At 43.4% G+C, this 16229-nt stretch overlaps 1 protein-coding gene across 2 annotated transcripts in view; it reads right to left on the bottom strand.

Annotated features, from left to right (window-relative positions):
* ETFDH (electron transfer flavoprotein dehydrogenase) overlaps positions 1–16229 on the bottom strand; it is a 37070-nt gene that overhangs the window by 4451 nt on the left and 16390 nt on the right. For both annotated transcript variants that reach the window (XM_061192664.1, XM_061192665.1), the window contains exons 4-9: positions 15258–15339; positions 14700–14818; positions 12371–12448; positions 5934–6080; positions 4600–4740; positions 3263–3406 (exon numbers count right to left, since the gene is read on the bottom strand). In XM_061192664.1, coding sequence (XP_061048647.1) covers positions 3263–3406; positions 4600–4740; positions 5934–6080; positions 12371–12448; positions 14700–14818; positions 15258–15339 — 711 coding nt within the window. The remainder of the gene's footprint in view (positions 1–3262; positions 3407–4599; positions 4741–5933; positions 6081–12370; positions 12449–14699; positions 14819–15257; positions 15340–16229) is intronic.

Here is a 16229-nt window from a genome sequence, read left to right on the forward strand (position 1 = left end):
ATGAAAATGAATACGAGTGAAGAGAGAAATCAGAGCCAGGGCAGTTTTTCTCCTCCTCTAAAAACGAGGATCAGAACTATTGCTCTTTTTCTGTTAAGACTTTTCCCACCTCCCTCCCCATGACTTCCCTACATGAGACAGATGTTAAGACCAGAGCATTAACATTTAAATAAGATGTTTTTATTTATACATATCTATGTCATAATTAAAAATATTCTCTAAACCTGAACGACTGTCATCTAAATTGTGACCTGCTTTCACACGCATTGTGGTTAACACATGATTTACAAAGGATGTTATCTTAACTCTTCATACCTCCTTGTTTTACCTTGATGTCCAGGGAGGGAAACCTAGGTTCTAATCATGGCATCGCCACAATTAGCCACTACCTTAAATAACACATTTTAATTAACCTAAGAATAAACTGAATTTCCAAAATAAACTTTAAGATGGTTGTTTGGGCCTCAGTATACACTTCTGACGGAAAACAACATACTAAAGGGTGGGTGACGGTTTTGGTTTAGCCCCACGATGTAGCAGCTAAGTTACAGACTGCCTCCCTCAGGAGACTGTACTGTCATCTACGGAGTGGAAAGGAGGAAAAGAGAGCCGTGGAGTTGCTCTTTCCTTCTGGAGGCTTCCCTCCCTGGAGGCTTCCTACAGTACGCCATGGGTCTTTGTTGAGAAAGTGGTGGGTGGTGACAGTCTGGCTGATGGGCTGAGAGGGACCCTGAGGAGAGGAGGTCAACGGGGAGCCCGCCACCATCAGCCGCCACGCCGAGGGGCTGTGGCCACGCTCCCATGATTGCAGAGTCCTAACTGCGAGGGAGGGGCAGTGAGAAGCAAAAGCAATGCTGGCACAAGAAGGCGGGCCCAGGTGTGACTGCTGTTCTCCAACCAAACTCAGCATCAGAACCACGCAGATAAGAGAGCGTGAAATCGGGCCGCAGAGCAGACAACAAGGGGGAAGGGCTTTCTGGAATGCCAGGAGCTGCAAACAGAGGTAACGGTTAGGAACCTGGATCATGGCAGTGCTCCTCTCATTAGGCTGTGGCCCTGCTAATCCTAAGTCTGATTCAAGAGCCAGAAGACTGACGCTTAATAAAAGGACACGGATCGCTAGTGCAAATTCTTCCAAATGTGCGCTTAAGTCCTAAGAATAAAAAATGTTATGGCCCAAGGGAAATGTGTGTTTTTCAGTTCTGGGAGGATCCTACCCTGTGTGGGCAGCTGGACATCTTGTTAAGGACCTGGGGGACCCAGGGAAAAGTCATACAGAGAGATGTATACTGGGACATCCATTAAACGTGGGTTAGGGCTTCCCTGGTGGCGCAGTGGTTAAGAATCCGCCTGCCCATGCAGGGGACACGGGATCGAGCCCTGGTCCAGGAAAAGCCCACATGCCACGGAGCAACTAAGCCTGTGCGCCACAACTACTGAGCCCGCGCGCCTAGAGCCCGTGCTCCACAGCGGGAGAGGCCACCCACCGCAATGGGAGGCCCGCGCACCGCAGTGTGGAGTGGCCCCCGCTCGCCGCAACTAGAGAAAGCCCACGCACAGCAACGGAGAACCAAGGCAGCCAAAAGTAAATAAAATAAATTTAAAAAACAAACAAACAAAAAAACGGGGGTTAAAATGAGGAACCAGGCCATATCACTGAAGAAGATGGGTATGGCCTGGCGTAGTTCTACAGTAACAGATTTTACCCTTCCACCTGACAATTGGTAAAATCAGTCTTGTAATTTCCTTTTCCTAGGACTTTTCTGTAACCTAAACTATTTCTGTACCAAAATAAAACTACACTTCCCTGCACTAAAAGAAAAAAAAAGACACCCCCCCCCCAAAAAAACACAGGGGTTAAATACTAGAAACCCACCAGGAAAGGGGAGCTTTGGTACAGACTGAAAAAAGAGAAATAAAAAGTCATGTAATACTTGTTAGCGCAAAATAAAATTGGATGTTCCAAATTTTTGTCTCTGAAGGGTCTTCAAAAACTTAACGCAAGTAAGTTTCTGAATCTTTGACTAATTAAATCAGAAAACTTAGGTAAAAAGTGTATTGTGTGTGTGGGGTCATCTCTTCCTGCTCATCTAAAGATCATCTGAGATGCTGAAGCACACAAGGCAGGTGTCATAAACACGAGTCTGTATGTACTACTGAATATACAGAAGCCTTTACACTATAAGTTAAAGAGTAGAATTAGGCTGGCAATAGGTATTATGCACATTATTCAAAAAAGTTTAATGGGCTTGAACATAGGAAATTTAGCAAATATTATTGCAAACGAATAACTGCTCCAGAAATAAAAACAACCTCATGAGAGGTAACCCCGCAGCAACGGAACTTAGGGACAGTGTTATTTTAGGGTTCTAGTGATGACATTCATAATTTAGCTGTGATTTTACTTGACTTTATGAATGTATTTAGAACTTCACTTTAATGGTTAAGTCAACTTTTCTCCCCAATTTGCTATGATCTATTTGTTACTTTTACAACAGATTAAAAACAAAAAGATATCAGATTTCTAAAATATCAATAGTTCTAGATTCCTAGAATATTAGAGACAGAAGGGATCATCTTTATTTTACAGATGATCCCTTAACGCCCGAGGAGTTAAATAACTTGACCAAACCGTTTGGTATAAGTTTTAGAGCTGACTTTTAGATCATCTTACCTGTCTAATACTATTTCCAAAACAGTTCTAATAGCTTTTATCATAGTTAGCCATCTAGCTCTTGTTTCATTGTTTAATAACTAAATACTTAATAAATTATTTGTTTAATAACTAAATACTTAATAAATTAACTGCACTTGATAGTATTTATTTTGAACATACACTAAAATAGGACAATTAAGGGTAAAAACTTAACAGAGGCCACCTAAAGGGCATGGATGACACTAGGTAGTTGAGATTAATTAATTACCTTTGCTGAAAACTACATCTGTCCTTGAGTTTCCTGGCAGCAAAGGAATAAAGGAAAAGATCTTGGATCACATAGTTTAAATTCTCTGGTTAAAGACAAACCAATAAACAAAAAAGCCCATGAATTTTTCTCTAGAAAGCAATATATCCTTAAAACTAAATTCATGGTGTCATTTAACTCTGGTGTGGTACAGTTTCATAAATACTAGGGTGCTTTGCTTAGTTACTTAAATTTTCTTCCTGAGATAATCTTCTATCCTTTATCTAAAGTTGTTACCTTATGTTTCAACGTTGAATTTATAATACAGAAATAAGGATTAAAAACGTGGGAAGTGTTACCTGAAAGCCACCTTCATTGAGGGCTCTGGCTCCATATGCAATCCTTTTCCCACCTTCCAACGTCGGCTGGATGCTGGGGTGGTGTTTCCACCTCTGGAACTCTCTAAATGGACTTAGGTACGGATTTTGATAGTCTAGACCAACCTTAAAATGTTTATATTTAAATTAGACATTGTTATTTCAAATTATATCAGGCTGAAATGTGAGCAATATTTACCAGAGAACGTGTACATTAAATTGCTTGTACTCAAAGTACTTGGAGAAATGTATGCAATGACCCAAATTTAAATAAATAACCCAATAAAATCTGTTTGGAAAAGAAAGGGTAAACAAAAGGATGCCATGTGTTTATAATTGGCAGAACTTGAGAACATTTAGAACGTATTAATAAATCATTGTGCTTTGTAAATCACCGTCCAAATTAGAAAAATATTTGTAGGTAAGTGCTGCACATTACGTTTCTACAAAAGGAGTTGTAATAATTTATCGTTCCTTTCTCAATACCAACTCCAGAAATACACGAATAAGCTCGATGCGGTACTACTGAGGCAAAATGAAGAAAAGGAACGTCATCGCACTTACAAGAAAAGAAGGTGAAAAACATTAGAGATTAGATTTTTACCAAAATGCTGAAATTAATAACCAAACCTTTTTTGCTTTGAAAAGATTAAGTCACTATAAAAACTAAATCGAAGTGATGCACCGAACACAACAATAATGCATAAATTTAACAACGTGTCATATACAAGTCTAATCATGACATTGAACTATAAAGCCGCAACTGCAAGGTGCAGTAACTCATATCACTTTTCCATTCCTTGTAATGTTCAAGATGTAATTTACTGTAAAGATGTTTAAGCGACCAAAAGGGAGGAAACGGTCCTGTTTTCGTTAGAGGTTCAAACCCAGTGCGGACTGCACTTCCTGCAGTGGCGTGCCACAGTGGACACGGGCTTCCGGTCAGACAGGTTCGGGCATGAATCCTGCCTCTGTCACTTAATGCGTGTGTCTGGGAAGGCTGTTTAGCTTGTCTGGACTTCAGTTTTCCCACCAGTAAAATAACGCTAGACCAACTTCACAGGATTTTTATGGACCAGGATTCCCAGGGAAGCATCCAGCACAGGGCCTGGCGTGTAGCAGCTACTGTACTACAGCTACGTGAGCTGAAGCAGACCACTGTCTACAGTGGCCATAAGCACTTCCGACGTGGATAAAAGCAGAGAGGAAGCTTTAAATGAGAAGCCTTTTACATTCTCCAGATGCAAAGCCCTGGTTCTGTGACACCGAAGACCCAGTGGCTCTCAGAGTGGAACTTCCCATCACGGAGTGTAACTTACCACGAAGCCGAGTGCTACGAGGGGCTCCCCTTCATTCAGGTGATAGAGGAAAGAGCCCCCATACGTGTGTCTGTCCAGGGGCCAGCCGACAGTGTGATCGACTCTCCCGGGTTTCCACTTCTTCTCATCGATAATCCATAACTTAAAAAAAGAGTCCTAGAGTATTATTTAGATGTTTTATGTCACCACATGTATAAAACTTGCTAAGTTTTATGTCTTATTTATGAAAGTTACAACTGAAAAGCAGAAATAAGAGAAACACACAAAAAAGTACTTCAAATATCCCAGAAAATGACATCAAACTGCAGCAGGATGACAGGAGTAAAGAAACAGGTCAGGAACTCTGTAAGACATTAATTAAGTTCTCAGACGGGTAAGGCGTTCATGCGATTGTGGGAAACGCCGCTGAAGAGATGGGGTGCTGGGAACCACCTACACCCTGACCCGGGTGACGGCCACACGGGTGTGTTCGCCTCATGAACGTGAGCTGCGCCCTGCACTTCGGATCTGTTACTTTACAGGACAGATGTTATTCTTCAGTAAAAAAAAAAAGTGTGCTCCCTCCTGCACCACCCTCTCCCCGACTGAAGCTAACTGATCATCCTGTTTTCAGAATGGTTAAGTTTTAAATTACAAACAACAATTTCCACAGGAAATATTATCTAAAAATCAGATATTATGTGCCATCGCATAGAATTATGTACAGTCTACCAAAACAATTAAACCCTTATTCACAATATAATGAATCTAGTTATATATAGAATTTGAAACTTTCTGAGCTTTACCCTAAAAAGATTTTTAACAAAAGAGTTATGATGAAACTTTTACACTAATAGACCTAAGGTTTGGATAAACTGAGAAAATATATAACACTCAGCCTAATTAAATTTTAGGCTGCAGGTCAATATACTATGGCTGAGTGTATATTTCATAACCTAAATTATCTTTACGTTATAATTTTGAATAAACAATTCTTGTAGGATGTGGTCATTTTACAAAGAGCATTGGATAACAGGTCAAATCCTATTAGGGCAGATGGCATTACCATGAAAAAAATCAGTATTACAAATATTTTCAAATTCAAGACTTACTTCAATCAACATTTGATAAAACAACTAGAACATGCAGACACAATTTAGGTAATAGTGAAATTTGATTAGTAATATTCTCCAGCCCCTTGAAAAATATCCCTAATATTTTCAGTCATTATGAACATTTCAGGTTAATGAAAAATATAACTATAAAATTAAATCAATATTATAAACCACATGACAATACAAATGAATGTAAGCTTCATCTTTTCACATGAAAGTCACACCAGCAAACTCGAGTACCTCCTTGAGCCCGATCCCGTACGTCTGGGGCTCGCAGCTGGCCCTCAAGTCGAACCTCCTGTACAGCTGCTTGGCCAGGTGTCCGTGGCAGCCCTCTGCAAAAACTGTGACTTTGGCATGTAGTTCCAGCCCCCGCTCGAAAGTTGTCTAAGAAATGGGAACACGTTAAATTGCAATGTTTGACAATTTTAAAAATATTCACATTCTGGTCAGTTTTGAACTGATCTGTGATTCAGGTATAGAAGAGAAGGTGCAGATATATAATTTCAGTAACAGAACTAAGTACTGTTGTAAGTGGAATCTAATGTAAATTTTACAATGTATCTTGTGTCTTTGTCATATTGATCGAATGGTTAAGTTTGTATGAATTAAAAAAACAAATAAAGCATGCTCACCCCCCCACGAACACTTACCTACAAATGAATGTACAGTGAGGAGTGCGTGAAGGGGGTCAAGTGTGTGGTGACAGGCGGTAGCCAGGCTCGGGGTGCTCACCACCGTCTAGTGTACAGATGGCGGATTACAATGCTGACACCTGAAGCTTATGTAACTAAGACAAAATGTTTTTGAAGTGAAAGGCCATTTCCCCATTGTTCCTGATTTTCCAGTCCCATGATTTGAAGCAAAACACACTATTAATAGATTTCTGGTGAATCATGCCAGGAAATTTCCATGAGTAAAAAACCTACACGAGTCTATTTATATCCTCCTAACACAGACAGAACCCTCCTAACATGCTCTGCAGCTACTTGCTTTTTCCACTTTAATTTTACTTGTTCTCTACTGCTGGATATATACTGTAAAACTGAAATGTGTTTTTTCCAAGGGGAAAAAATAAGCTGCAATTACAAACTCTTTCTCTCTCTCTTTTGCTCTCTGTATTTTGCACTTATATCTGGCACATGGTAGGTACTCAGTAAAGCTCCTGAATAAAGGAATGCAGAATAATAAGGAAAGTCTCTTATGAAATATGTATTTCCCGATATTTCTCCATTCATATGTTTACAGGTATTGTGTGTACACAGCCACATTCATACAAAAAAATGGTTTACACGGACAAAGCATTTTATAACTGTTTTCACATTATACAATATAAAGTGATTTGCCTAAGGCAATATACACCAAATTAAACATTCATTTTTAAAATAATTAATTAATTAATTACTTTACTTTTGGCTGCATTGGGTCTTCGTTGCTGCGCGCGGGGCTTTCTCTAGTTGCGGCGAGCGGGGGCTGCTCTTCATTGCGGTGCGCAGGCTTCTCACTGCGGTGGCTTCTCTTGCTGCGGAGCACGGGCTCTAGGCATGCAGGCTCAATAGCTGTGGCTCGCGGGCTCAGTAGTTGTGGCTCACAGGCACTAGAGTGCAGGCTCAGTAGTTGTGGCACAGGGGCTTAGTTGCTCCATGGCATGTGGGATCTTCCCGGACCAGGGCTCGAACCCACGTCCCCTGCACTGGCAGGTGGATTCTTAACCACTGTGCCACCAGGGAAGTCCTAAGCATTCATTTTTAATGCTTGAATAGATTCCTACCTTCTCAATCAGCTCTCAAGAACTGGACGTTTAGGTTATTCCAGGCTGTTTCACTATTATAAGCATGGCTCAGATTGATATCCTTGATGTGAAATATTTTCGGTCTAAGTGGTAAGAACTATTTCACTACTGATTTCATACGTTCAGTCACTAGAGAGTCTGAACATCTTTCACGTTTGTTGGTAACTCTGTGTTTCTCTTGTGCAGAGCTCACCAACGTCATACACGTGCACACACGTCCTATAAGTGACTGTGCTCAGTACCTTTGGATTTGTTCCCATCTCCTTCCTCTTACTATACTTCACTCGTCCATAAACCCTGTTAACAGCCTAGCATGCCAAGTTTTACCCAAATATATACACATACGCACCTGTGGACTGAGGTATTTACATAGACACCTCAGCTTTTTTGGTTCCTGATTTATTTCACAATGGTAGCATCATATAATACAGACTTTTCTGTATCTTACTTTTCTCACAATAATACTTCATGGAAACCTTTCCAAGTCACTGTGTGGCTCACATCTTTCTTTTCAATGGCGGGCCGTAGTCTGTGCGGAAACACCGTAGGTTATCCAGCCATTCTGCTAATGGGCAATAGCCACGCACTGTTTCCAGTTTATTTGCAATGATATGCAATGTCATAAAACATACACCCTGTGTATGTATCCTTACAACATTGGTGCTTTTATTCCTGTAAGCTAGGTTCCCAGGAGTGGCACTGTACAATCAAAGGGCACACGTCCTTTTATTTTACGAGATGTTCCCAGACTGCTTTCCCCAAAGCCTGAACAATTCACATTTCCACCCACAGCGTATAAGAAGACCCTTTTCCTATTTCTAGCTAGTGACAGTATAACTGTTCCTTTCACGGTTTTGCTACGTGTAGAGCTGGCTAACTTACTGCTATTTTAATTTGCATTTTCCGGATTACTCTTTTCAGCAACTTTTTCTTTTTGATTCAAGAAATATTAACTGAGCCCCTCTGGTGTGCCAGGTGGTATGCTAGGCACTGGGACAGAGATGATAGAAAAACACTGTCCCTTTCCCTGGGGCGAGGCACAGAGGCAGCGCTAAATATAAATAACTACGCGGGCGTGCAAGGACTAAGTGTGGCTGCGTGCCGTGAGGAGGGCACGGGCGCTGGCGGAGGGCTGGGGAGCCGGCACGGGAGCCTGGGGCCCAGATAAGAGACATCAGAGGACCTGCCTGCTGGCCAGCGGCTACTGCTCACCGGGATCTGCTCTTCGTTCTGTAAGATTCTGCCCGTTCTTCTACTGTGTTCTCTTTCTTCTTGCCAGTGTAGAAGTGCTCTTTGACATCATGGGTCGTCAAAATTTTTCCCCCGATCTCCTGCTTATCTGCAGACTCACTAGTATTTTTGGTATACAGACGTGTTTAATTTTTAAATAGTTAAAAAAGGCCTGCCTCTTATAGGTTTTTAATTTCTTGCCTTTATAGGATGGTTTATCTACCCTACACCTAGGTTGTAATTATAACCTAGATTTCTAATTTTTTTATTGTTTTAAGAAATCATCAGAAGTTTTAAAAAATGAAGGTCTAGGCTTCCAGACGTACATGCAGCTCGCTCAGCACCACTTACAAGACAACTCAACCTCAGTGAACCAAAACAGTCCTCTTCGAGGCAGTGCGCCCCTTCGCGTTCAAGGGGCAGCTCTGGAGCCTCTACTCCAACCCCAGCTCCACCACCTAACAGCCGCCTGACCCTGGGCAAGTCACCTGACCTCCGAAGCGTGGAAACGTCCACACCAGAGTTCTGACAGGAAGATGCCCGTTAGACCTAAGATTAGAGCTACTGAACGAGCAGCAGGGCACAGGGTCCTGGGACTCGGGGGAGCCGCGCTCCAAGCCCTGTCACTGGACACTCAGAGGACCGGGCGCAGAGCGAGAGCAAGGCGGCAGGAGGGGCCACGAAACACCAGGAAAACCAGGAGAGGGTGGAGTGACAAGCCAGGTCCAGACAGCGCTTCAGGAAGGAAGAAGTTACTCAGCTGTGCCAGCACTGCCCACCAGGGGCCAAGTGAGAGGACAGAGAACTGGGTACCACCAGGCAGAGGTGTCTGTGAGCGACGAGAATGTTTCAGTGCAAGAGCAGGAGGAAGCCTAACCACGCCGGGACCAACGGAGCCAAATGGCGGAGCACACAGAATCCATCCCTGCTTCTCCTCACCCCACCGGCCGGATGAAAATAAACTTGCATGGGCTTCCCTGGTGGCGCAGTGGTTAAGAATCCGCCTGCCAATGCAGGGAACACGGGTTCGAGCCCTGGTCCGGGAAGATCCCACATGCCGCAGAGCAACTAAGCCCGTGCACCACAACTACTGAGCCTGCGCTCTGGAGCCCACGAGCCACAACTACTGAGCCCACATGCCACAACTACTGAAGCTTGCGTGCCTAGAGCCCGTGCTCCACAACAAGAGAAGCCACCGCGATGAGAAGCCCGCGCACCGCAACAAAGAGTAGCCCCCGCTCGCCGCAACTAGAGAAAGCCCACGTGCAGCAACAAAGACCCAACACAGCCAAAAATAAATAAAATAAATTAAAAAGAAAGAAAGGGGGACTTCCCTGGTGGCACAGTGGTTAAGAATCCGCCTGCCAATGCAGGGGAGACAGGTTCAAGCCCTGGTCTGGGAAGATCCCACATGCCGTGGAGCAACTAAGCCCGTGCGCCACAACTACTGAGCCTGTGCTCTAGAGCCCACAAGCCACAACTACTGAGCCCATGAGCCACAACTACTGAGCCCACGAGCCACAACTACTGAAGCCCGCGCGCCTAGAGCCTGTGCTCCACAACAAGAGAAGCCACCGCAATGAGAAGCCCGCACACCGCAACGAAGAGTAGCCCCCACTTGCCGTAACTAGAGAAAGCCACACGCAGCAACGAAGACCCAACACAGCCAAAAATAAATAAATTAATTAAAAAAAAAAAAGAAAAAGAAATTTACAAACTCGAATTACTGAGACTCCACTATACTCTTCTATGCTTTTATATCTATATAAATACAATATATGAGTGTTTTTACAACTACAAAGCACAAGACACAAAAATATACATTTGAACAAATATCCTGACAATACACACACAAAAAGAACTAGCAGAATGGGAGAATTTGCGTGCTTCAATGTTGTTGTAATATTAAATATGGACATTTTTAAAGAATAAAATGCAATTTATAATCAAATGATCATAATACAGAAAAGAACAGCCATAACACAGGAAAGAATATAGGAAAGACAGTATTCTTTTATCATCACTGAGTTCCCTTAAGCCCGAGCTCCCTTACTGAGTTCATGATTCCTCTCCATCCAGAACTCTGTTCCCTTTCTGTGCCCTCTGACCTCATCCTGTGCTCACTCAACACCAGTCAACTAGAGTCTGATGACTACAATGGCTGTCACTGATAACACAGTCACTGTACTAAAATGGCTCTTGTAGATCTCATCACTAACATACAAACTCAGGCTGTTTCTCCAGGGCAAGACGAGCCCACAGACCCCCGAGGCGTGGACCACCCGGCCAGAGCGTCGTCAGCCAGAGACACCCTGACCCCCGAAACAGAGTAAGAAATGTCACGAGACGATGATTCTTCCCAGCTTCTTTATTCTTCTGCTTTAAAACACCCCGAACCCAAAGGCCAGGCTGCAGTGGATCTGAGAGGCTTGTCTCACACCCCCTGGCTGGGCGCCCTGCAATAAACTCTTACTTTGTTGCAAACTCCTGTTATCAGAGTCTGGCTTTCTGTGCTGCGGGCACACGTCACACTATGAGAAGCAGGATGAGATAATAGGTGTTGCAAACCTGGCTATGCATCAGAATCCCTGGGGCTTGTTACAAGACAGCTTCTTGGGCCCTGCCATAGGATAGGCTGAGCCCCAAGGCCTCATGTGATTCTGGTGTAGCCAGCCAAGCCACTAGGAGAACGACGACGCAGGTAAGACTCGAGAGCTTTGGCACTTGCTTATCTCTACACAGGAAGGAGTGAAAAGCAGGACGAGCTGCTGGAGGAGACTTAGACTAGACACCCAGCTCTGTTCTAGAATGGCAGAGAGGACTAACTAGGAGTTGACTCATCTCTACTGAGGCCCCGGCACTGCCTGGCACTTTGCTAGCCCTGGAGTAACTCTCCATGATCTCTACCTTCATGGAGGTTCTTAAATCTAGTTGAGAAATTAAGACAATCAACAAATAAACATGAATAGGCAAGTTAATTTATCAAGATGTTAATTTGTGTTTTGTTCTTGTTATCATAGGAAAGCAAGGTATTTTTTTTCCTTGTCCTTTCCAAGGGATCTTACAGAGTGTGAGATCCATGTCTTAGGAGCTCTTCTTTTACAAATGCAAAAATAACAAGTTGTGAAAACCAGAAGGCCATCCAGGCCTATTTTGAAAGAGATGAAGGCAATCAGTTTTGCATTTACCAGAAGATGTCAAAATCCTGTCAAAGACTCCATCAGCATTACTGACAGTAATAATGCAAATGACTCTTGTCCACAGAAGTGGAAACTGTGGAGGTGGCCCAGCCGCTGACCCACGTGTGCATGGTTTTTGATTCTCCTTGAACTGGTTGTAACATCTTACTGATTCCCTCATTAATTAATGAGTGAAATAAAATCTTTGACCCATGTTTGTTTTATATTTGTATGTCATGTTTTTATCTTTTAAGAAAATTATTGTTAAACATGTTATATCTACTTGCCTAAATTATGGTTAGTTCAAAGATGTTTCTCTATTTTTTAACAATGAGAAAAATTCCACATTAATAACTAATGTTCTAACATGCACTTAATTAATGTGCAGTTTGTAGCAAGACTAAATTATTGCGTGTGAGTCGATTCTTTCTCTTTCACTGTCAGTTTGCGAAGCGCAGAACTGTTCACGTGCATACCTTGGGCGCACCATCCTTCTGTATCCCTACGTCGTTGGTGGCAATTCCTTTCACGCTACCGTCTTCATGAAAAAGGACCTAGAATGAAAACACGTTTGGTTATCACCTAGGGATTCACAACCGCTTGCAAAGAAACAATAAACAGCCTTCAATTTTTAGAAGGTGAACTTGTTCTCAAGGTTATAGAGACAAAGGCTTAAGAACGTTCAGGCAAAAAAGGCGATGTGCTTCTAAGCTACTCCCTTCTAGACAGAACAGAACACAGCTCAAACAGCTGGAAATGAAGGAAATGCCCAACCTGGTGAGGAAGAACAGGGGGAGCTGCCAGAGGACAACGAAGGAGCCGGGAAGATGCAGTGGGAAGCCCTCTGCCGAGTTCAGGGGTCAAAGGCATGTGCACAGAACTTGGGGTCAGAGCCCGTGACAGCCTGGACTGTCAGATGGGCGGCTGAGGACAGTGTCGGGAAAGCCTCTGTCCCCAGTGAGCCCAGACCCCAAAACCAAGAGACCAAACAACAAGACAAAACAGAGAGGGGCTGAAGGCAGCCCAAGGGTGATTAAAGTTTATTTCTGGACCACAAAGAAGAGGGAAAACTGGTCAAAGGTATGATTCTGGAGATGAGAAATAACAATTCTCTCTCTTATTTGGTTTCTGTTTCCTCCGGAGGAAAATGCTCTTTGGACAGGAAAGAACAAACTGTACACTAGAACCTCAGCAGAAAGCACGGGGGAGGAAAGGCGAAACAAGAACCAGCAGCAATGGATATGACACCTTGAAAACAAATCCACAGTAGTATGTGGCTATGGCCTGGACCCAAAGACAGCCTCGGTGTACAAAACCTGGGAAGGAGAGGAGAGCTGCAGGGGACCAGAGAGAGACAGAGAGAGACACGGAGGGAGAGAGAGCGCACGCGAGCGGGCACGTGTGCAGATACACTCAAAAAGTGAAAATCATGGATGCTACAAAACACCTACTTGTGACTTTGATTCCTGTCGAACACAGTTTAATTGGGAGAAATGCAAAACCAAATGCATGTGCATGAACTGGGAAACCAGAAATCAGTAGCGGCAAGTGTAATGCAGGGACCATGTGTTTTATTTGGTTTATATACTGTACAGGTAAAAACAAAGTTTTTCAATTTTCGCTTGTGCCAAAAACAAGAGAACTCGCTCTCCCATCCAGATTTTTTTTAGCATTTCCTTTAGAAAACTTAACTGTAAACCCTTTCTCTGTCTCTCTTAGATATATGGGAGTCATGTTAAAAGCTAAGTAAGACTCCTGCAAGGTCTGTATCTCAGCAATGTGTTTCTTGGGTACTCGGGGACACATCTGAGATGTGACCATGGAGGAGAATGGTGGCCGGTCTCCCCCTCTCTGGGGGAAGAGTCTGGGCTCCGTGCTGGCCTCCGCGTTGTCACTTCCCGCTTGTCACAAAGATACAGGACGCTTTATTTGTCCTTTGGATAGAGACGATTAACATGCATGTAATGGACTGTATCTGCCTGACTCTGTAAAAGAGTGAGCTTTCTGCCTCGGCGACCTCCCTAGCAGATGGCCTGTAGCTGCACCGCAGTCTTGGCAAGAAAAAAACTGTTTCATTCTTGTTTATAATATGTAGAGGTGATTTTTCTGGGCTGGCAGGAGATTTTATTTTTAATAATTTCCTCAATAATATTCAGTGAGAAGCTACAGTCCAATGTGGCTGCCAAAAGAGTTATTTTGAGGAAATGACTGGAAGAACAGTTTCCAGAATGAAGAGGGTAATGGCCCTGCTGTACAGCAGGCTTGAAGTAGGGCAGACATTCTGGGTGCCACTTAGAAAGGGAAGAAAAAGGGAATGCGGTCAGAGGAGGGCAAGGAGAATACTGACGGGACTCAAAATATGTAACATGGTGGCTGCAAGAATGGGGACTATTCAACTGGGAAGAGAAAAACCACCTGCGAAGGTGGGGAAGGAGAGCAGGGCATCGTTATATAACGGGAGAGTTCTCCCTGGAGGAGGGCACAGATTTGTCCCACACAGTATAAAACAGTAAATAAACGTCTCCTCAACTTAAGGAAGAGAGTCTCACCAACAAACCAAACATCGGAGATATTTTTCCATCCTTGAAGGTGTTCAGTCCTAAGCTGGACAGTCACTTGATGTGGTGACAAGGACTTCAAGTGCTCTTTGGTGAGATCTTGCTAAGATTTCTTCTGATCTTGCAATTCTAAAATCCTACGGCTTTTTGAAAATATACATCTATTTACCTCTGTACCCCTCGTGGTTGCTTTTCAGAAGAGACAGAGACCGCGCCCTACAAGCACTGAGAACAGGGCTACACAAACCTCCGCGGCCGCATAGCCGGGGTACACTTCCACACCCAGGGCTTCCGCCTGCTCGCCCATCCAGCTCACCAGATGTCCCAGGCGCACGATGTAATTGCCGTGATTGTTCATCGGGAGACCTACAGACACACGCTTGGTTTAGAAGTCTGACTTTTTATGGGTAAAACATCTCAAAACCAGAAATACTTAATTTAGAAATTCTAATCAGTGTCTTATTTCTACATAAACACACACACATCATCTTATGGCCATAATTTCAATTTATTTTCTAACAATTCTGGTCTAGAGTTCAAATTATTACATTGAAAACGACGTTACAGACTAAAAATTCCTGGTTGCCTTACAAGACTATCTCAATTCTTCTAGACTGGAAGACAAAAGCACTGGGCTCTAGGCCTGCTTTCTTCCCCACAAGCTAGCTGTGAAATTTTGGTTAAGTCCTTCGCGTCTCTGGGCCTTCGTTTTCTCATCTGTAAAAGGAAGGGATTCCACCCGATGAAATGTAGCTCCTTCCAGCTGTGGAATTCTGTAAGTCTATGAGTATTTATCATTCCTCACCTGGGAGAATTGGCACAGGAATTCTATATTTCTCTGTCAAAATTCCAAATCTATCTTCTGTTACGGGAGTGTTAAGTGGAGCCTGGAAACAAAAGGAGGAGAGAAAAGGACTTTTTTAGTTCATATTTGTGAGGTAAATACAAATCATAAACTACTGTGTCAAAAAGTAAAGGGAACTATCCTCCTCCCTTTTCTTCCATCACTTCCTTTGGAGAACTTGACACTGTAAATCCTTTGTCTCTTTGAGATGCACGGGAATCTTTTTAAACCTAAATAAGCCAGTTTGCATCCCAGGAATGTCTTTGCTGGGGGCCTTGGAGCCACCTTTGAAAGTGAACATCAGGGGGGCTGTCTTCCTGTCTCCCTGCCTCTGTGCGAGGTGCCTAGGCACCTGCTGTAACTTCCTGCTCCATGGAAAGAGAAGAGTTTTAGTTTTCGTCTGGATAAAGGCAATGAACAGGTATGGAATGGATTGGATCTGCCTGGCTACATAAGGCTTTGATGTGAAAAACTTTTTCTATTAGAATTGATATTGTGTCAATAATAATTCAGTGATACCTATTTTTGATATAACATTGAAGAGAGAAAGTTAATTAGGCATAGTTATAGCATGTCTAGTTTCAAGGAGCTCACTACTTTAGAAAGAAGAGCATCGTCCCTTGTGCTAAGTAAGCCCCACATCAGCAAACCCAGCCCTGACCTTAACCTCATTCAGTTCCGGCCTCTCCAAGGAATGTAATCTTACCCGTCAGCCTCTCTACCAGTCCTCGTGAGGCACCACCTGGAGCCTCGCCTGGTAGGCGACAGTGCCTGAACTAACCCTTCCCCCCCACCTTTTTTTTTTAAATCGTAGAGTCCTAACCACTGGGCCGCCAGGGAATACCCTGAAATAACCCTTTTGCTTACGACTTCCGTGCCCCACCCCCTTTCTGCCTGTAAAAACCTCTCCTTTTCTGCTGCTCCTTGGACCTC

The sequence above is a fragment of the Eubalaena glacialis genome, chromosome 5, assembly GCF_028564815.1.
Source record: "Eubalaena glacialis isolate mEubGla1 chromosome 5, mEubGla1.1.hap2.+ XY, whole genome shotgun sequence".
NCBI classification, from domain to species: domain Eukaryota; kingdom Metazoa; phylum Chordata; class Mammalia; order Artiodactyla; family Balaenidae; genus Eubalaena; species Eubalaena glacialis.